Here is a 22,943-nt window from a genome sequence, read left to right as displayed (position 1 = left end):
GGCATAGATATTTAAAACTGTTAGATCTTCTTGTTGGACAGATCCTTTAAGTATGATATAGTGTCCTTCCTCATCTCTTATTATAGTCTTTGGCTTAAAATCTAATTTATCTGATATAAGGATTACCACCCTAGCTTTCTTTTGGTGTCCATTAGCATGGTAAATTGTTTTCCACCCCCTCACTTTAAATCTGGAGGTGTCTTTGGGTCTAAAATTAGTTTCTTGTAGACAGCATATAGATGGGTTTTGTTTTTTTACCCATTCTGATACCCTGTGTCTTTTGACTGGGACATTTAGCCCATTTACATTCAGGGTAACTATTGAAAGATATGAATTTAGTGCCATTGTATTGCCCGTAAGGTGACTGTTACTACATATTGTCTCTGTTCCTTTCTGGTCTACTACTTTTAGGCTCTCTTTTTGCTTAGAGGACTCTTTTCAATATTTCCTGTAGACCTGATTTGGTGTTTACAAATTCTTTTAGTTTTTGTTTGTTCCAGAAGCTTTTTATCTCTCCTATTTTCAATGCTAGCCTCGCTGGATAGGGTATTCTTGACTGCATGTTTTTCTCATTTAGTGCTCTGAATATACCATGCCAGTTCTTTCTGGCCTGGTAGGTCTCTGTGGATAAGTCTGCTGCCAATCTAGTATTTTTACCATAGTATATTACAGACTTCTTGTCCCGGGCTGCTTTCAGGATTTTCTCCTTGTCACTAAGACTTGCAAGTTTTACTTCTAGATGACAGGGTGTGGACCTATTCTTATTGATTTTTGAGGGGCATTCTCTGTGCCTCCTGGATTTTGATGCTTCTTCCCTTTGCCATATTACAGAAATCCCCTATTATAATTCTCTCCAATATACCTTCTGCCTTCCTCTTCTTCTTCTGGAATCCCAATTATTCTAGTATTGTTTCGTCTTATGGTATCACTTACCTCTCAATTTTTCCCCTCATGGTCCAGTAGCTGTTTGTCTCTCTTCTGCTCAGCTTCTTTATCTCTGTCATTTGGTCTTCTATATCATTAATTCTCTCTTCTGCCTCATTTATCCTAGCAGTAAAAGCCTCCATTTTTGATTGTACCTCATTAATGGCTTTTTTGATTTCAGCTTGGTTAGATTTTATTTTCTTTTATTTCTCCAGAAAGGGTTTTTATTTCTCCAGACAGGGTTTTTCTAATATCTTCCATGACTTTTTTGAGCCCCGCTAGCACCTTGAGAATCATCATTCTGAACTCTAGAGCTGACATATTACCAGTGCCCATATATATATATATTATATATAATATATATATTTTATATAAAAATATATAAATAGTATAATATATAAAATATATATTATATATAAATATAATATATAATTATTTATATTTATGTTATAAATATAAGTATATTTATATATAAACACAATATATTTAATATAAAATATATATTTTATATAAAATATAAAAAATTAAATATATATATATGTATATGTATATATATATATATATACATATACATATATATATATATATATATTAGACTGGTGAATAGAACAGAGCCACCCACTTGATTTTGGGTGTATTTTGGTCTCTTAGACGAAACTACCTCCCAAAATCTCTCTCTCTCTCCACACACACACACACACACACAATACAAATAAGGGTAAACATGATGAAGGGATGGAATATGGCTATAAAGATGAAAATTTAATAAAAATTCTACAAAATGAGTTGATAAGGTAAGTCAGTTGAGGAAAGAAAGAAAAAAAAGGTAGAGAGAATCTGCTCAGGCTGGGGACTAGACCAAAGCCCTGTGCTAGATTCAGGGTATATTTTGATTTATTATAAGAAGTTGTATCACAAAATTTTTTAGAAGAAAAAACCCTGTATGTATACAAAAGATAAAGTTAGATACAATGAAGGATAAAATATGCCTATAATAATAAAGGTTCCAGAAGCTTTTCTTTAATGAAAGGTATTGCTAAGATAAACTAGTTAAAAAATGTTAAAAGAAGAAAGAGTAAAAGTTAAACAAATTAGGATAAGAAAAAAAAATTTAAAAAATTTAATTAACTATGCAAGACTAAAGAATCACAAGGAGAAAGCCATGAATTCCATGCTTTGCTTTTCCCTCCTCTGGAGTTCCGCTGTTCTTGATCAGTGAGCTTGGTCTCCGAAGGATGTTCTTACGGATTTTCTGGGGGAGGGGCCTGTTGTAGTGATTCTCAAGTGTCTGCCCGAGGCGGAATTGCTGCGCCCTTGCCAGAGGCTGGACTAAGTAATCTGCTCTGGTTTGCTCTCAGGAGCTTTTGTTCCCTGAACAGTTTCCGGTTTCCATAGAGCTTTGGAGGATGGGAATGAAAATGGCGACCTCCCAATCTAGGGCATGGAGGAGCCGAGAGCTTGGGGACCCCTCCTCAGTGCACGCTTGGAGAAAAGTGCTCAATCACTCCTGTCTCCCTGGTCTCTGGCCGCGCTCCGAGCTCACCTGGCCCGTGATTGAGTGCTTCTGTCTCTGGCTCAAGGCCCTGTTTGGAGTCTCCAAACCCAGCAGATTCCTGCTGCTCTGCTCTTCCAGGGGGTTCTCCCTGGATCTGCCACTTGTGGGGTCCCTACTTAAAGAGCAGTGGCCTGACTGTGCCACAGATCATAGTTTAAGGTAGAGAGCTCACTCCTCAGAGCTCCCTTCTCTGTAGCCGGCTTCCCCGCTCTAATACCTGCGAGCTCTGCTACCCTCAGACACCCTGATCCTTCTGTGACCCCATGGGACCTGAGATCACGCTGTCCCCGTGAGGGCTCCAGACCCATTTAGCCTCTGGAGTGATGTCTCTCAGTGGAGCACTTTTAAAAGTTCTGATTTTGTGTTCCACTCCTGCACTGCTTGCTGGGAGCCGATCCCTCCCCTCTTGGTCTATCTTCTAGTCGGTTCAAATTCACTTCTCCACACGTCTTTCCTTTCAGAAAGTGGTTGATTTTCTGTATCTAGAATTGCTGCTCTTCTTCTCTTCGATCTCCTGTTTGATTTGTAGGTGTTCGGAATGGTTTGATAACTATATAACTGAATTCCTGCAACCTGATGTCATCTCAGCCTGCTATTCTTCTGCCATCTTGACTCCTTTCCCCCTATATTTTTATTTTTATTTTTTTAATTTTTTAAAAGATTTTATTTATTTGACAGACAAAGATCACAAGTAGACAGAGACGGGCAGAGAGAGAGGGGGGAAGCAGGCCCCTGCTGAGCAGACCCAATGTGGGGCTTGATTCCAGGACACTGAGATCATGACCTGAGCTGAAGGCAGAGGCTTAACCCACTGAGCCACCCAGGCGCCCCCCCGTATATTTTTAAAACTATGAGTCTAGTTACTATGAACTTCATTTTATGATAAAATTTAGGATATAAAGGCATTGTAATGAACTTTAGAAGCACTGCTGAGACTCTCAATGCCATCCCATGTCCAGTATTGTAAGGACTGCTAATTATATACCAGTCTTTTCTTCTGTATTTACACATAGTAAGAAAAAACCATTAAGAGTATTATTTTAAGATTTAGTGTATGTAAAGAACAAGAACAAGTTACCTTAAAGTTCTTTTTTGTCTCTAGACAAGAACAACTGAAATTGGGGAGGGGAGAGGAAGGAGTAAATGTCCAGTTGGAAAGTACTCTAAAGAATATTCTTACCTTCCATTGCAAAGTGAGTGAATTTTTGGTCCGATTGGCTATCCTGGGTGGATTAGGTATGTCAGGTTCACAGCTTAAGGTGGTAAAGCTTTCAGCTTCTGAAGGAGTTCCCTTCATAGAATTGTATTCTGCCTGGACTCTATGGCGATAAAAATAAATAGTTTTGAACAGTAGAATAATTGTATACTACCTTCAATAGGCATCAGCTTTAAGTACTTGCAAATCAGTAAAGTGTCTTCCAAATGTTCTATCAAGAAAACAAGGGTGGGCACCTGGCTAGCTCAGCTGGTAAGATATGTGACTCTTGATCTCCAGGCTGGGGTTTCAAGCTCCAAGTTGGGTGTAGAGATTACTTAAAAATAAAGTCTTTAAAAGAAAAAAAAAAGTCCGTGTCAAAGTAAAAGATGGCTCTTTAAAAAAAATACAGGATAGACCAGAGGCTTCATCCTATTTCTTGACTGTAACACAAAGTAAGAAATACATCTTAAGTTGTGACAACATATCACAACTATATGATATGTACTTGCTCATAAACACACACAAGAAAGAAAAGTATTCTGCAACTATCCCTAAGGGATATATACAGATCGATTCTATTTTATTTGATTATTTAATTAAAAAATGCTGACTATAACCCCCAAATTTCATCATTTAATAATGGTTGCAGCCTACAGTTTGAAAGTGCTAAGTTGGACAATACTTTGGCTTTATCCACAGAAAATATTATTGAAGACTTAATTTAATAGTTTAATAGGAATAACCCCAACCACAAATGGGGTGACTAACCAAATATAGATTAATGAGTCCTAGCTGGGGAGGCTTTAGTATGTAAAATGTTGGTAAATTATAATAGAACTATGCAGAATAAAACAGTATTTAAGTTACCTCTCAGTTAAATGTTGTGAATTTTCTAAGAAGATTTTATTTTTAAGTAATCTCTATACCCAATGTGGGGCTTGAACTCACAACCCCAAGATCAAGAGTTGCATGCTCCACTGATTGAGCCAGCCAGCCACCCCTCAGTGCTGTGAAATTTTAATTTAATATCCCAAACTCTTTCTAAAACATGATGTAGTAAAAATACATTAATTATAAATCAACAATTATTAATGCTTCTGTTCTGCAAAAATTTTAAAAGCGGGGAGTTTTCCATTTGCATATAATATGCAGACATATTAAACTTATTATCTGTACATTCATTCCAATCCCAAGGTCCTATAAACAGGATAACTAACACTTCAACATAACATTTCAGTTAAATGTTTTTGGTTTTTTTGGGCAACGTGTTAATAACTGTACCAAAAGAGAAACCAAAGTCCACAAATTCATGATTTTAATCCCCCAAATTAATAATTATATTATATTCCAGGCTTTTAATGAAATTATTTAAAAAACTACCTATGCTCTATCATATCATACTAAGACAACATGTAGACATTCCTTACTTTGCATGGTAATCTGTAGCTGGTTTGAGTTCATTTAAAGTGACACTTGTTTCTTCTCCTCTGGGGGAAAAAAAGGAACATTTAACAGTCTGATGAAGAATTTCCAGAGGATTTACATTATATACGCTTCAGTTTGTGGCAGTTTATGAAATTACACTGTTTCTTATTTTACCAGTTGTAATCATATTCAGATTCCATCAATACAGAATTTGTGTAGTAAGACTATATACCAAACTTAAGTTATATACCTCCATACCACTTTAAAACAGAAAGGTGTCCAAACAGTGGGTGCACAGAGGAGTTAAGATGGTGGAGGAGTAGGGGCTCCTACAGTTGCCTATTCCCTCCAATAAGGTTAGATAAATAACAAATCATTCTAAACACACAAAAAAATTAAACTGAGGACCGAGAGAACAAAATGGCCACCTTGTGGAAGGTAAGAGCTGTGGAGAGTTCATCTGGGGAAAGAACAGCTGTAGGTGCTGTGGAGGGGCGGGAGCCTTGATCATGGAAAGAGGAGAGAGAGAGAGAAAGAAACAAAAAAGTGAAGCAGCAGGCAGGAGTCTGCACAAGAAAAAAAATCTTCCCCCACACCAGTGACTAAAAAAAGAAGGGGGCTGACTATGGCAAATTTTTATAAGCAGCAGAGCTCAAAGTCTTAAGTTTGATAAGTCTGTGCCATTGGTGGGGTTGTGCCTGGCAGACTTAGCAGTGCTCTGGTGGGGAAGAAGGGCAGAGACCTGGGAGTGGGCAGTGTGGTCTGAGGATGCCCTGGGTCACACAGGGAAGAACAGTTCCCTTTTTTGAAATGCATTTGGGAATGGTGGATGGCCTCTCTGGGGGCAAAAGAACTGACAGCACCAATGTGCATCCCTGTTCACTAACATGGGAATACAGACACTGGCTGAGGGCAGCAAACCTTGGTGATGCTTTTTGCTGCACTTTACCATAAGTTCGGAGCCACTGTGCAGTTGTGGGACTGCTTTACTGGGGCAAACTGGCACTGGCCACAGCATGGCAAGACCCTCCCCCAGAGGATCAGCATGAGTCCATAAAATTGGGAGTTTTGAAACCCAGCCCCATGCCTGAGATAAAACATAGGGGGTGCTGTGCCACCTGAGAGAGACAGGGTGAAGGCAGGGATCTGACAGAAGCTGAAACACAAGAGGGGTGACTGCTTTTCTGAGAGGGGTCCCTGAAGAGTGGCAGACACAAACTCCCCAGTATGGGTCGGAAAGCAGGGCAACACCATTTCCCCCATACCCATCAGCACTAACCAACTTCAGTGAGCAACACAGCACCACCCAACGCCCTCCTAGTAGAGGCTGGAGCTACTTACACCAAGCACCGCCCCCCACCCCAGGCCCCAGTACCCTCCAAGTACATCTCCACTAGGGCAAGCCCGCCTGAGAATCAGTGCAGCAGGACCATCTGCCAGAAGACTAGCACAAACCCCTCACATGTACGAAGTCTACTAATCATAGAGTGCTGCAAAGCTTCAGTTCTAGGGGAAATAGGATCTAGAATCTCGTTTCTTTCTTTCTTTCTTTTTTTTTTTTTTGGATGGATCTAGCTTCTTTCAACAAGCAGACCAAAACACACTAGTTAAAACCTGCCATTACCAAATACCACCTACTACAGGCAAAGAGAATTCTGTAGAGGACTGACATGTAGGAAGCAGCAGCCAAAACAAAACTGCAGAGTGCACACTCTGAAACACCTCCTGAATCACCAGGCCCAAGAGAGTATAAAACCTTATTTTTTTTCTTTTTCTTTCTTTTTTAACCTCTTCTTAATATAGCCAATTAACTCTCAGGAGCAGGAGAAAAAGAGGCTTTCCTAAGAATCATCCCCCAAATTGATAAAACAGAGGAATTCACCCTAAAAGAAAGAACAGGAAGAAGTAACAGTCAGGGACTTAATCAATACAGATATAAATAAGATGCCCGAATAAGAATTTAAAACAACAATTATAAGGATACTAGCTGGGCTTGAGAAAAGCACAGAAGATACTACAGAATCCCTTACTGCAAAGATAAAAGAACTAAAAACCTGTCAGGCCAAAATAAAAAATGGTATAACCAAAAGGCAAAATCCACTGGATGCAATGATAATAAGGATGGATGAAGCAGAGAATACAGATATAGAAGATAAAATTATGGAAAATAATGAAGCTGAAAAGGAGGAGGAAATAAAGGTATAGGATCATGAATGTCGAGTTAGGGTATTCAGTGACTCCTTAAAAACATAGTGACATTTGATCATAGAGGAGTCCCAGAAGAAGAAGAAAAAGGGCAGAAAGTTTTATTTGAGCAAATTATAGCTGAAAAGTTCCTTAATCTGGAGGAAGGAAACAGACATTGAAACCCAAGAAGCAGAGAGAACTCGCATTAAATTCAACAAAAGCCAGCCATGACTAAGACACATCATAGTCAAATTCACACACACATGAAAACACAGACAAGGAAAGAACCCTGAAAGCAGCGAGGGAAAAAAAGTCCTTAACCTACAAGGGAATACAAGGTTGCAGCAGACCTGTCCACAGAAACTTAGCAGGCAGAAGAGAATGGCAGCATATATCTGACATGCTGAATGGGAAAAAAAATGAAGCCAAGAATACTTTATCCAGCAAGGCTGTCTATCCACAATAGAACGATTTCCCAGACAAACAAAAACAAAAGGAGTTCGTGACAACTAAACCAGCCCTGCAAGAGGTATTAAACTCTTTGAATAGGGAGAAAAAGACCAAAAACAACAAAGTCTAGAAAGCAATAGAGGCCATCATCAGAACCATACCTTTACAAGTAATGCAACAGCACCTAAACTCCTTTCTATCAATAATTACTCTGAATGTAAATGGACTAAATGCTCCCAATCAAAAGACACAGTAACAGAATGGATAAAAAAGTAAGAGTCATCTATATGCTGCCTACAAGACACTCATTTTAAACCTAAAGAGAGCTGCAGATTCAAAGTGAGGGGATGGAGAATCATCTATCATGCTAATGGACACCAAAAGAAAGCTGGAGTACCCAAATTTATATCAAACTAGATTTTGAACCAAAGACTGTAATAAGAAATGAAGAAGGGGTCTATTCATAATTAAGGGGTCTATTCATCAAGAAGATCTAACATTGTAAAGACTTATGCCCCCAACCTGGGAGCACCCAAATATATAAATCAATAACAAACTTAAAGAAACTCATTGATAATATAATAATAGGAGACTTTAACACCCCACTTACAAATGAACAGATCATCTAAGCAGAAGATCAACAAGGAAACAAGGGCTTTGAATAACACACTGGATGAGATGGACTTAACAGACACATTCAGAGCATTTTATCCTAACGCAGCAGAACATGCATTCAAGTATACATGGAACTTTCTTCAGAAAAGATCACATACTGGGTCATAAATCAGGCCTCAACTGGTACAAAAAGACTAGGATCATACCATACGTATTTTCAGACCACCATGCTATGAAACTTGAAGTCAACCATAAGAAAAAATTTTGAAAGAATACAGATACATGGAGGTTAAAGAACATCCAATGAAAGAATGAATGGGTTAACCAGGAAATCAAAGAAGAAATAAAAAAACTTCAATGAGATGAAGTAAAAATGAAAACATGACAGTCTAAAACAAGGTGATCCTAAGAGGACCTAAGAGGTCCTTGCAATACAAGCCTACCTCAAAAAGCAAGAAAAGTCTCAGATACACAACCTAACCTTATACCTAAAAGGGCTAGAAAAGGAATAGCAGATAAAGCCTAAAGCCTACAGAAGAAGGAAAATAATAAATATTAGAGCAGAAATAAGCAATACAGAAAAAAGAACAAAAATCCCCAGTAGAACGGATCAATGAAACTAAGAGCTGGTTCTCTGAAATAATTAATAAAACTGATAAACTGCTAGGCCAGACTTATCAAAAAGAGAAAGGACTCAAGTAATAAAATCATGAATGAAATAGGAGTGATCACAACCAACAGCACAGACATACAAACAATTTTAAGAGAATATTATGAAAAATTCCATGCCATCAAGCTAGGCAAGTGAAGAAAGAGACAAATTCCTAGAAATATACAAACTACCAAAACGGAAAGAGGAAGATATACAAGTTTGAATGGACCCATAACCAATAAGGACATTGAATCTGTAGTTAAAAATCTTCCAACCATCAAAAGCCCAGGGCCAGATGGCTTTCCAAGGGAAATCTACCAGACATTTAAAGGAGTTAACACCTATACTTCTGACAAACTGTTGCAAAAAACATAAGTAGAAGGAAAACTTTCAAACTCATTCTATGAGGTTAGCATTACCTTGATTCCAAAACCAGACAAGGACCCCATCAAAAAGGAGAATTACAGGCCAATATCCCTCATGAACATGGATGCAAAAAATCTCAACAAGAGAAACCCAATAGTACAGTAAAAGAATTATTTGCCACAATCAAGTGGGATTTATTCCTGGGCTGCAGGGGTGGTTCAATATTTGCAAACCAATCAGGGTGATATACCACATGAATAAAAGAAAGGTTAAGAACCACATGATGCAGAAAAAGCATTTGACAAAATTTTATAGCATCCGTTCTTGATAAAAACCCTCAAAACAAAATAGGTATAGATGGAACATACCTCAACACCATAAAGGCCATACACAAAAGACCCACAGCTAATATCCTCAGTGGGAAAAAACTGAGAGCTTTTCCTCTACAGTCAGGAACAAGACAGAGATGTCCACTTTCATCATCATTATTTAAAATAGTACTGGAAGTCTTAGCTTCAGCAATCAGACAACAAAAAGAAAAAAAAGGTGCCCAAACTGGCAAGGAGGAAGTCAAACTTTCACTATTTGCATATGATGCAATACTCTTACGTAGAAAACCCAAAAGACTCCACCAAAAAATTGAAAATGACTTCAGCAAAGTTGCAGAATATAAAATCAAGGTACAGAAATTTTTTGCGTTTCTATTTACCAATAATGAATCAGCAGAAAAAGAAGTCAAGGAATTGATCCCATTTACAACTGCACTAAAAACTGTATGATACCTAGGAATAAACTTAACCAAAGAGGTAAAAGATCTGTACTCTGAAAACTTTGAGAGAAACTGATGGGGATGCAAAGAAATGGAAAAACATTCCACACTCATAGACTGGAGGAACAAACATTGTTAAAATGTCTATACTGTCCAAAGCAATCTATACATTTAATGCAATTCCTATCAAAGTACCTCCAGCATTTTTCACAGAACTAGAACAAACAACCCTAAAATTTGTATGGAATCACAAAAGACATCAAATAGCTAAAGCAATCCTGAAAAACAAAAGCAAAGCTGGGGGCATCACGATTCTGGGCTTGAAGCTCTACTACAAAGCTGCTGTCATTAAGATAGTATGGTACTAGTGGAAAAACAGACACATAGATCAATAGAACAGAAGAGAAAATCCAGAAATGGACCCACAACTATATGTTCAACTCATCTTTGACAAAACAGGAAAGAATATCCAATGGAAAAAAGATAATCTCGTCAACAAATGGTGTTGGGATAACTGGATAGCCACATGCATAAGAATGAAACTGGATCACTTTCTTATGCCACACACAAAATTAGAAATGGATGAAAGACCTAAACAGGAGATAGGAATAGAGGAGAAAACAGGCAGCAACCTCTGACATTAGCCACAGCAATTTCTTCTAGACATATCACTGAAGGCAAGGGAAATAAAAGCAAGCATGAACTACTGGGATTTCATCAAGATAAAAAGCTTCTGCATAGTGAAGGAAACAATCAACAGAACGAAAAGGTAGCCTATGGAATGGGAGAAGATATTTACAAATGACATATTTGATGAAGGATTATTATCCAAAATCTATAAAGAGCTTATCAAACTCAACATCCCCCAAACAAATAATCCAGTTAAGAAATGGGCAGATGTAAATATATACTTTTCCAAAGAAGACATCTAGATGGCTAATGGACACTTTTCATGAAAAGATGCTTAATATTACTCATCATCAGGGAAACAAATCATAACCACCATCTCACACCTGTCAGAATGGCTAAAATTAACAACACAGGAAACAACAGATGTCGGTGAAGATGTGGAGAAAGGGAAACCCTCTATACTGTTGGTGGGAATGCAAACTGGTACAGCTACTCTGGAGAACACTATGGAGGTTCCTCAAAAAGTTAAAATAGAACTAACCCTATAACCCAGCAATTGCACAACTAGGTATTTAACCAAAGGATACAAAAATACTGATTTGAAGGGGTACATGCATCCCAATGTTTATGGCAGCAGTATCAACTACAGCCAAATTATGGAAAGAGCCCAGATGTCCATACACTGATGGATGGATAAAGAAGATGTTAGACAGACAGACAGACACACACACATACACATACATACACTCTCAGGCATATTACTCAGCCATCAAAAAGAAACCTTACCATTTGCAATGACGTGGATGGAACTAGAGTGTATTATGCTAAGTGAAATAAATTAGAGAAAGATAAATACCATTTGATTTCACTCATATGTAGAATTTAAGAAACAGATGAACATTTGGGAAGGCAAAAAGAGAAAGAGAGAGAAGCAGTATTCTAAGAGACTTTTAAGGGTGGAGAACAAACTGAGGGATGATGGAGGGAAGTGCAGGGATGGGCTAAATGGATGATCAGTATTAAGTATTAAGCTTTTATGTTCAGCACTGGGTGCTGTATGTAAGTGATGAATCACTAAATTAAAAAAAAAAACCAACAACCCCCCCCCCCAAAAAAAAACAAAAGGTGTCCTAAGCAAATCAATGGTATAAGCCAGACTTATTTGTGTGTGTGTGTGTGTGTGTGTGTAGTCAGGGAAGGTATTTAGATTAAAGAAATGAAACCAGTTTGAGTTATTTAAAAATTCATCTTTCACAATTAAAATGCTAAATAACCTGTATATTACTGAAATCAAAAGCACCAAGTTTTTACAAGGAGTGTGTCACTTCTGCATTTTGTTAGACTATAAAATGGAATCTTATGTAAAATATTAGTTTAATGAGCATATCATTAAAAAAGTGAATATTTTGATGTAAAGTATTTCACTCATGGGTACTACTACATTTTCACATTTTTAAATATAATAGCACATATTCTTTTTTTTTTTTTAAAGATTTTATTTATTTGTTTGACAGAGAGAAATTACAAGTACACTGAGAGGCAGGCAGAGAGAGAGAGAGAGAAGGAAGCAGGCTCCCTGCTGAGCAGAGAGCCCGATGCGGGACTCGATCCCAGGACCCTGAGATCATGACCTGAGCTGAAGGCAGCGGCTTAACCCACTGAGCCACCCAGGTGTCCCTAATAGCACATATTCTTAAAATAATCACTTGTTACAACTATTACTTATATATGTGGCCAAAAACCAGTCCATTTTCTACTACTTTTTTTTAAAAACCACCGTTCTCTGTTCCTTTTCCTTTAGCCAAGTTTCTTTCCTCTCCACTTTATGGACCTTCCCCCCCACCACCATTTCTCAAATCAAAACCAATAAATATAAGAAAACACATCCCACTGAGGAAAGAATTGGGCAGTTGTAGTAGCCTCCTCAGAGAGAGACCTGAATTGGTGTAAAGAAGGTGACTAATAATCCTCTTGTCTCTTTGATCAGGCTGCAAATGGAGGTAAATGCTTCCTCCTAGCAAGCAGCCATCTAACTAGAAATAGCCATTACCACAAAAAGAAACCTTCTGTTGATGATCCTTTATCCCCTATTTACCCTGTAGGTAGCTTTGTCTCTTTTAAGATACACGATAGAATAAATACAAGGAAATGTCAATAGAGAGGAGGAGACAGGATATTTTTCTAACCTTATGTAACTAGATAGTAAATACTGGAGCAGTTTCACTTTCCTCTTTTCCTTATATTAGCTATTTTTTGAAAAGATATCAAGAAGGTTGATGTGTCCAGTGTTCTATGTTAATTATGATCATTCAAGTGACTAATCACTTCCTTTATAATATTCCCAGTGTTTAAATTATTATTAGTAATCAACTTCACTCTTTATTTTTTCATTAGATAAGCAACTTCTATATGAATAAGGACAAAAAATTATTTATTTTACAAGTGTCAGTCATAAATGTCACAGTTTTAGCCACTGACTCTTTCGAAGGCTTTTGGGTGTATTTTAACACTTTTCAGCCAAGGAAAGAGAACTATGATAGGTTTTCAAAATATGATTATTAACATACCAACATACAAATGAGGAACAATGGTACTAAATTCATTTTACAATAGGGTATTAGCTTGACATATTAACAGTTAAATCCAACTCTTTAGAGAAGCATTATATTTCATGAGTTCACAATCTAATGGTTCCCTATTTCCATTCTGGGCTTCTACATACAGCAATTTATATTAATGTCTCAGGAATATGCGAATAGTGAAATATCTACAAGGGAGCCTACTGAAAAATACTAATGCTGAATGTAGCCAATGAAAGCATTATTTCAAGCGGTAGGAGACAGACGTTTATCAGCTGGTATTTGGACTATATACATTGAAATCAGTATCACTTGTCAATTTATAGATTCAAAATAAAAGCACTGAGAGGGAAAAGCAGAACAAAATTAGTATTAAACTCTTTATGATAAATCACTAACTTACATAATGGGAGGAGTAAAACATAACAAGTACTTACGCATAAACACTTTTGTATTTCCCGTCTTTTCCAGTACTTGAGACCAGAATTTCGTAACTATAGAGCTCTGGTACAGTAGTGTCATCTGTTTCACCATTAATGAAACTGGAAGGAGGTGACCAGGTAAGTACTACTGTCCTTGCCTGGATGTCTGACGCCTGCAAAAACATAATATTTAAAAGCTCTTTGAAACAACTATAATGTGAATAACAAACAGTGAAAATTTAATGAGGTTTCAAGATTAAATAAAATATATCTGTATCTACTTTCATAAAATGGCCCACAAATAGAAACCTGTCCATTTGTAGATGAGATATAATCTGTTACCAAAGGGCAGATGGGTTCAATAAAAATTTAAAGACCATTATGGGCCATTCAAAACTATTAGTGTAAACACCATGTACAGTTAAAAAAGAATAGAAAAAGTCCACTTGTAATGTATTGAAAAGGTTCATTTCCTCAATGTAGAAAGTGTCTTACAGTAAGATAAAGAACAGAGAAAAATGAGCAAAGGTCATGGACCAATCAAAGAAATATAAATCTAAGAAATGATGTGAAAAGCATTCATAAAAATAAATGGTAATCTAAAACAAGGTATCACTTTTCATCCAACAGATTAGAAGATTAAAAAGCTAGTAACATCTTCATTGTGTTAAGGTAAGGGTTTAGAGAAATGGGTTGAAGTATAATCAACATACAGTGTTATATTCCTTTCAGATGTGCAATATAGTAACTCAACAATCTGACACTTTTCTAAGTGCTCACCATGATGTGCATTATTATTATTATTATTATTATTTTTTTTTTTTTAGAGAGGGAGAGGGAAGGAAGGAGAGAGGGGGAAGGAGAGAGGGAGAAAGAGAGAGAGAGCAGAGGGGGGCCAGAGGGAGAGGGAGGGAAGGAGAGAGGAAGAGAGGGAGAAAGAGAGAAAGAAAGAAAGAGAGCAGAGAGGGAGGGCCAGAGGGAGAGGGAAAGAATCTTAAGCAGGCTTCATGCTCAAATCAAGAGCCACCCAGGTGCTCCCTTAAGTGTATTCTTAATCCCCTTTATTTACTTTACCATCCCCAAACTCGCATCCCCCCTGGCAACCACCAGTTTGTTCTCTGTATTTCAGAGTCTGTTATTTGGTCTCTACTTCTTTGTTTGCTCATCGGTTTTGTTTCTTAAACTCCACATATGAGTGAAATCATACAATGTCTGTCTTTCTCTGACTTATTTCACTTAGTATTATACCACCTAGGTCCATCCATGTTGCTGAAAATGGTGACATTTCATTTTTTATGACTGAGTAATATTCCACTGTATATATGGTAATATACATACCACATCTTTACTCATTCATCTGTGGATGGCTACTTGGACTGCTTCCATATCTTAGCTATTATAAATAATGCTGTAACATAGGAGTGCATATATATTTTTGAATTAGTGTTTTTTTCTTCTTTGGATAAATGCCTAGTAATGGAATTACTGCATCATATGGTAGTTCTCTTGATTTTTTGAGGAACCTCCATATGGTTTTCCATAATGGCCATACCAATTTGCATTCCCACCGAAAAGTATACAAGGGCTCCCTTTTCTCCACACCCCAGCCAATGCCTGTTATTTCCTGTCTTTTTTAATTTTAGTCATTCTGAGAGGTGTAAATTTTCAGCTATGTCATATTGGTCTAGTCTCAACATTTTAATTTTGTTTTGCTGCCCTTGCCTAAGGAGACAGATGCAGAAAAATGTTCTACAAATAATGTCAAAGAAATTTCTGTCCATGTTTTCTTCTAGGAGTTTTAGGTTTTTAGGTTTCAAGTTTAGGTCTTTAATGCATTTTGAGTTTATTTTTGAGTAACTATATTCATAAATAAATGTAAATTAAAATAAGGTACAACCTTTCAACTAACACATTAGGAAGATTAAAGAGCTAGTAATAGCCACTGTATTTAACTGTTTGGAGAAATGGGCACTCTCTTAAATGTAGTTAAGAGTATATACTGGTAAGATCCCTGTGTAGAGCTACTTGGGAACCAATATAAAAATTTACAATGTGCTTATAGTTCAATAATTCCATTCCTGAACTTTTTTCAGGGAAATAGCCTATGAACTTACATACATAAATACATGTACTTAAGAATATTTATTGCAGCACTGTTACTAATGGCAAGAAATTGGAAGTATGAGCACAGTTTCTTAACACATTACTATGCAGGTGTTCAAAAAGGAATGAGGAAAATATTTATGTGCTGACATTTAAACATGTCCTTAATATACTGATGCTATGTAATGGGGGAAAAGAGAAGCTACAAAGCAGTATGCATGCTATGATCTCAGTTATGTTAAAAAAAATTTAAAAATGCACACCAGTATCTGGAAATATACTGTACAAATGTACTAATTCTCACCTTCGGGGATTTTGTGCATATGTGTGGTGGGATACAGGGAGAGTTGTGAGAAAAAAACAGAAGGTCTTTGTAGTATTTTGTACATTTTGGATTACTGGAATAATTTTTGCATATGTATTCTTTTATAATAAAAATGTAATAAAGAGGGAAAAAGCCTAAGGATTAAACTAAAGATTGGTAAGAAAAGTTATCAGATCACACCTAGACTCTAATGTAAAAGCTTGCTTTAAAATTATCTCTATTTACGGGTGCCTGGGTGACTCAGTCTGCCTTCAGCTCAGGTCATGAACCCAGGGTCCTGGGATTGAGCCCCTCATCAGGCTCTGCTCAGCAGAGCAGACCCTCTCCCACTGCCCCTGCTTATGTTCCCTCTCTCTCTCTGTCTCTCTGTCAAATAAATAAAATCTTAAAAAAATTATATTTAATGACTATCCCAGTGTTTCTAAATATAAAACCACTGACCACTAGGATTAGGACGACCCCTATCTTAATTGGGCAGTATAATCAGTCTCTACACAAGCATGGCATTTTCCCCTTCTCAAAGTTCTTAAAGCCTGAATAAATTTAAATTTTATTCCTGTATATATTCTGCTTCTGTTAAAGCACAGAAATATATTTTACTTACTGTCATACTACCTTATAAATGTCTTAGTACTATGTTTCATTTAAAATGTGCTTAAAATGATTCTTTGTTTTAACCATGTCCATCTGGCTATTAACCTTTAACTATAGGTTACTGTAGCTTTTTTTTTTTTTTTAAAGAAACCTACTGTTAACATACATATATGTACAACCTTTCAAGTACACTAAATTTGTATGTACTTTCAAGTATACTGTACTTAGAATCTGATTTTATGAGATTATCCTGTTAAACTGTGAGAATAAGTAAGTGAATAATACTCTGAAGGTAGGTCAGCCAGAAGCATGAACTGGCATCTACTTTTTGAAGTTGACTTAAAAGTATAGGTGGTAGAGAGGAACTTAAGGAGGAAGGCAAAAGACTTGCCACTAATTTGCTTGATGATACTGAACTCTCAAACCTTTAGGGTCCCAGGTCTCACATACAAAAGTGAGTGGCTGAATGAGATGATTTATTTACCATAACTAATCAAATGTAATATTTTTAAAAAGTCTTTCATTTTGGAGTAAATCTAAATTTACATAAAAGTTGGGACGATAGTAAGTATACAGAGGGCTTGTATACCCGTTGCCCAGCTTCCTCTATTAGTATCTTACATAATAATGTAATTTTGTGAAAATTAAGAAATTAACATTGGTAGAATACTGTCAGCAAAATTTCTAACTAACCTATACTTCTAACATTTAACTAAATAGACTTCCAGGATATATTGTTGAATTTAGAAAATATACTTAAAAAAATTCAGACACACTGCTAATTTCAACTTTTCTAGGAATCTGCTTTTACAGAAAAAGTTTTGATCCCAACTCAGTCCATTAAAATGGTATTTTATTACTTGCACATAAATGTTAAGGCGCAAAAAAGGAGTAATTACATTGGGGTTGCTGTGGAAAACTTCATGAGAAATGAACTTTAAATAAAATTTTAAAGGATTTGGTTTGGGATATAATTTGGTAGAAAAGAAATGGGTAATTATTATAGGAACGAGTAATTTGTTTCCCTAAGTTTATACTTATAACCTGGTGTCCAAAGAACATGTATGAGTGTGTATTTTGAAAAGTACTCTAGTAATTTCACTCCCATGGGAACCATAGATTTAGGGGAAAAGAGAAACACAAAGGACCATTAAGAAGATCACAAAGGAAAGAGGAAGACAGTCAAGTCTTGAAAAACAAGAGTAATGGTTTTTTTCATGTTGCAATCTGAACAATGCGTAAAAATGCTGTTATCTAGTGCCGGTTTCAAAGGATTATTAAAGGGTTGTAAAGAAAAGGGAGGTGGGGGGCGCCTGGGTGGCTCAGCGGGTTAAGCTGCTGCCTTCGGCTCAGGACATGAACTCGGAGTCCTGGGATCGATCCCCGTATCAGGCTCTCTGCTCTCTTTCTCTCTGCCTGCTTGTGATCTCTCTCAATAAATCTCTCTCAAATAAATAAATAAAATCTTTAAAAAAAAAAAAGAAAGAAAAGGGAGGTGGACTTCAATAAAGCTACAGTGGAATTCCTGTGTAAAGATGTAGTACCTATGTGTGTATGTGGGAAGCTGGGAAAGAGTGGATCCTAGAAATCTGAAGTAAAAGAACTGATAAAGCTTGGATTTCAGTTTGGCATTAAAGATAAAGAGGAAATGTAAGGTGATACTGATATTGTGATCAGGAAAACTTGGGGAGAGGTATGTGATAACTGATGGATATACTAAAAGGAAACAGAGAACAAAAGGGATCTATTTAATTCAATTCCTTTTTTGTTTTGAGAAACAATGAAGAAAATAACTTAGAAAAGATTAAGAAACAGATTTTCTATATAAAGTTCTAGTTGTTAGCAAAACCTACAAATTCGGGTATTTTTTTTTCCCCATTTTTTTTTTTTTAAAGTAAGCTCTATGGCCAATGAATGTGGGCTTGTGCTCACGACCCCAAGATTGAGTTGCATGCTCTACCAATTGGACCATCCAGGCGACCGTGAACTTGGAACATTTTTTAGGATGCCTTAGGAGATGTGGTTCTAAATAAAGTGGTGAATAATGAGGGTAGAAAATATAGTTTGGAAATCATCTGAAATGAGTCTTTATTTGTATGCTTACTTCAGAAATAAAATTTGCCCTTTTTTTTTTTTTTTTGGTTCCTCAAATGTGTTATGTTCAGTACTTTTCAAATGTTGGTCTCTGCAATACTGTCCCCACACTAACCCTCACAGTCCACAATGCCCAACCACTACTTTTTCTTTAAATTTCAGTTCACTGGGGCATCTGGGTGGCTTAGTGTTAAGTGTCTGCCTTTGGCTCAGGTCATGTTCCCAGGGTTCTGGGATAGAGCCCCACATCACGCTCCCTGCTCTGCAGAAAGCCTGCTTCTCCCTCTCCCACTCTCCCTGCTTGTGTTCCCTTGTTTACTTTCGCTCTCTCTCTGTCAAATAAATAAATAATCTTATAAAAAATAAATTTCAGTTCATCATCCTTCCTTAGTGAAATTTCTTTTAACATCCTGTCAAGGCCTAGTCCCCCTATTATTATATATTCTTATAGCACTCTATCTCTGTTCTGGCACTCCACAGATATAATCTTACATTTATTGCATGACCTAATCTACTAAACAAAGTTCTGAAAGCAGGGGCCATGCCTATCTATTTCCAGCTTTCAGCACAGCATATGGCATTTTATTAGTGGTCAAATATTTACAGAGTAAGTGATACATTTAGTTTGGTGCTCTAATGAACAAAAGCATGCAAAAACAACTACATACACACACACACACACACACAAACACACACACAGATACACACACACACAAGTGCGTGCTTGCGCACACACACCCCTAACCTATACTTCACAGATCACAAGTAATTTAGTAAAGATAAAAACAAAATGAACAACAAAAAAAAGCAAAACAAAACCAACAACATGACTTTTTACTATGACACAGGACTTATTTTACAAAATTACTGGCCAAGAAATTCTTTAAAAGAACTGTTTTAAGATTCATGGCCTGAAAAATAATGCTTTTGATATTATAGACTGTAACAAGTAAATGCTGCTAGTATTAGCGATTATTTCATTCAAATACCAATTCTATTAAGGCTTGAAAATTCTTTTTATTAATCTAGTGATATACATTTGGATAGACATAGATTTTGGAAAGCTATTGACTGAATTTCTTATCAAACCTGCTCTTGGGCGCCTGGGTGGCTCAGTGGGTTGGGCCTCTGCCTTCGGCTCAGGTCATGATCCCAGGGTCCTGGGATCGAGCCCCACATCGGGCTCTCTGCTCGGTGGGGAGCCTGCTTCCTCCTCTCTCTCTGCCTGCCTCTCTGCCTACTTGTGATCTGTCTGTCAAGTGAATAATAAAATTTAAAAAAAAAAAAAAAGAAAAAAAAAAACACCTGCTCTTGCTTTAGTTTACTCATCTGTAAGATAGGGAAAAGGGTACACAAAAGGTTGTTCTAGAAATTAAATAATGCATGTTTTCAAAGTACCCTGAACAGAGTCTGACACTAAGTAAACTTGTATTAGCTATTATTATGAAATAATTCTGTGTAGGTTTACATTAATTTACATGTATAAGATTAATTTTTTCAGAGACCTCAGATTAGAACGGAAGAAAACTAAAGCATCCAAATCTATTTAGTGTTGTCTGAAAAAGTAGGACCATAATACTTATTAGATAAGTACTTATTAGGTAAGTACTTATTATTTCAATTTCCTAACATGGTATAAAATTAAAAGATAAGCGTTTGTGGAGAGGGTAGTAAGAGAGTAACAACAACTTTTCTGTTTCCATACAAGAATAAAGCAAAGTATCAAAAATAAAATTTAAAAAGAGTATTGGAAAAAAAAAAAAAAAAAAAGAATAAAGCAAAGTATTTTTTTTTTGTAACTTAGCACAAGATATTTTACCATGGTTGTTTTTTTTGGGGGGGGGCAGGGAAGAGATAGAAGGTTTTGTTTTGTAAATCAAGAAATATTTTTATCAATGTTTAATAAATGGGCTTATCCTGCCCGAGAAAGCCCAGTCATCTGCTTCCACTGTATCTTGTACTTCTCCTTCCTCCACTGCACTATGTTCCAATAAACATAATCTATTGGGTCTATCTGGCAAACTTGCCAGGATTATTCCTGCTTTCCCTCTTCCATTCCTTCCAACGTTTTCAACTTTTCTAACTCTTCAGAGGCTCAGAGAAGGTTCTCCTGATTGCTATATTTAATGTAATTCCCCTCTCCTCAGTAATGCATCACATTACCCTATTTCTGTAAAAGCTCTTTTTACTATCACATCTGATTTGGTTTTATATTTGCTTTTTATTTATTGATATATAATAGGATCTCAATAAGTATTTTGATTGGTTGTCATTATGGCAATACTGTGACTGACTGAATGAGCAACTATGCAGCTCTTGAAAGAATAATATGATGACACAGATTGCTAAGGCACAGCACAAAGAAAAAAGCCTGCCATAGAACAAAAGGGTACAGTATGATCCCTTTTTCATAAAAAGACAATAGAAAAAATATATTACGATGGACGAACACATACAAATAAAGTGAAACTGGAAACCCAAACTGTTAGGACTAACTCAGAGGAGTGGGTAACTGGAATTTATTTCTACTCCCTATATTTGTGCATTACTTACATATTTCACCATAAAGGAGTTCACACATAACTAATAAAATAAAAATTTAATCTTAATTACTGGCACATCTATTAGCTTACTTTTAAAATGGAATGAAGTTATAGCTCCTAAAGCAGAGAAAGAAAGATGACCCATCTGAGTAACTGCGACATTTTGGTTTTTCCTTCTATTTTTTTTCCTCTTTCTAAAGTCTTTCCTTTATAAGACTGTAATCATGGTTATCTAAATAATTTGATCAATAGCACTGTTTCCTACAATAGCATCTTTGAATGTTTTTGGTCTTCAAAAATCACTTTTTTTTTTTTTTAAAGATTTTTATTTATTTATTTGAGAGAGAGGGACAGTGAGAGAGAGCATGAGAGGCGAGAAGGTCAGAGGGAGAAGCAGACTCCCCATGGAGCTGGGAGACTGATGCAGGACTCGATCACGAGACTCCGGGACTGTGACCTGAGCCGAAGGTGGTTGCTTAACCAACTGAGCCACCCAGGTGCCCCCAAAATCACATTTTTAAATGATTAAAATATTCTGTCTGTAAAAATATCCCAATTTATGAATTCTTTGTTTTATTTTTATTAATATTTGTGCTGCAAAAACCATTTTTGTTTGTGTAGCTTTTTATTAAGACATGAGACCTCATGGTTTTAGAGAAGTTTAATTTTGATTACTAGTAAAAAAACACTTTGGGGTCTTAATGGGTTTAAAAAAGTTCAATTTGTATGAGTTCTTGAAATTAATCTTTTGTCAAATCTGATGCAAGTATTTTTCCTATTAAGATCTTAGCCTTTACTTAGGTTATTTAAAAAATAAGCAGAAAATTTTATGTAGCCAGGTTTGCTGCTTGCCTTCTGCTGATTTTATTTCTTCTATTACATGTACACTTACAAAGGGTTGGGAAATACAAACCTCTTCTATAGTAACTGTTTTTGCATCTGGAGTTAATGGAATATATTTTTTATGGAAATCGTGTAGATGATTTTTAAAAACTGGTAATTAGTTGTACCCACACTATTTATTACATCTTTGTTCCAATGATTTTCAATGCCATTCAGCATACATTAAATCCTAGTTTAAAAAATGGACTGAATATTTTGTTTCACTAACAATTCTTTCTTATGTCAGATCTACATTGATCCATTATCAATATCACATTTTTACAGTTTTTCTTTTCTTTTCTTTTTTTTATTTAAGTAATATCTACACTCAGGTGGGGCTTGAATTTACGACCACAAGATTAAAAGTCATGTGTTCTTCCGACTGAGCCAGTCTGGTGCCCCTGATATAATTAAGTTTTAAGCAAGGCCTGAACTAGAATACACCAAAACCCTACGCGAATAATACTTAATATAAATGTTAAGAAAATACATGCAATACTTACCACTGGCTTGACAATGTTGGACAGAAGTGCTTCAAAAGCTTTAGTTTCTTCATCTTTTTCTAAAAAAGAGAAAGAAAAAAAGATTATTTAAAAAATGAACTTAAATATAATCATCCCTCTCTTTCCA

The 22,943-nt window shown here is 36.3% G+C and overlaps 1 protein-coding gene across 5 annotated transcripts in view; it reads right to left on the bottom strand.

Annotated features, from left to right (window-relative positions):
• FNDC3A (fibronectin type III domain containing 3A) overlaps positions 1–22,943 on the bottom strand; it is a 173,871-nt gene that overhangs the window by 41,045 nt on the left and 109,883 nt on the right. For all 5 annotated transcript variants that reach the window (XM_059144894.1, XM_059144892.1, XM_059144893.1 and 2 more), the window contains 4 exons: positions 22,817–22,875; positions 13,788–13,945; positions 5,105–5,164; positions 3,660–3,798 (listed from right to left, as the gene is read on the bottom strand). In XM_059144894.1, coding sequence (XP_059000877.1) covers positions 3,660–3,798; positions 5,105–5,164; positions 13,788–13,945; positions 22,817–22,875 — 416 coding nt within the window. The remainder of the gene's footprint in view (positions 1–3,659; positions 3,799–5,104; positions 5,165–13,787; positions 13,946–22,816; positions 22,876–22,943) is intronic.

The sequence above is a fragment of the Mustela lutreola genome, chromosome 13 (assembly GCF_030435805.1).
Source record: "Mustela lutreola isolate mMusLut2 chromosome 13, mMusLut2.pri, whole genome shotgun sequence".
Lineage (NCBI taxonomy): Eukaryota > Metazoa > Chordata > Mammalia > Carnivora > Mustelidae > Mustela > Mustela lutreola.
Note: the sequence above shows the minus strand (reverse complement) of the source record. Positions and strands in the feature narration are given on the sequence as shown.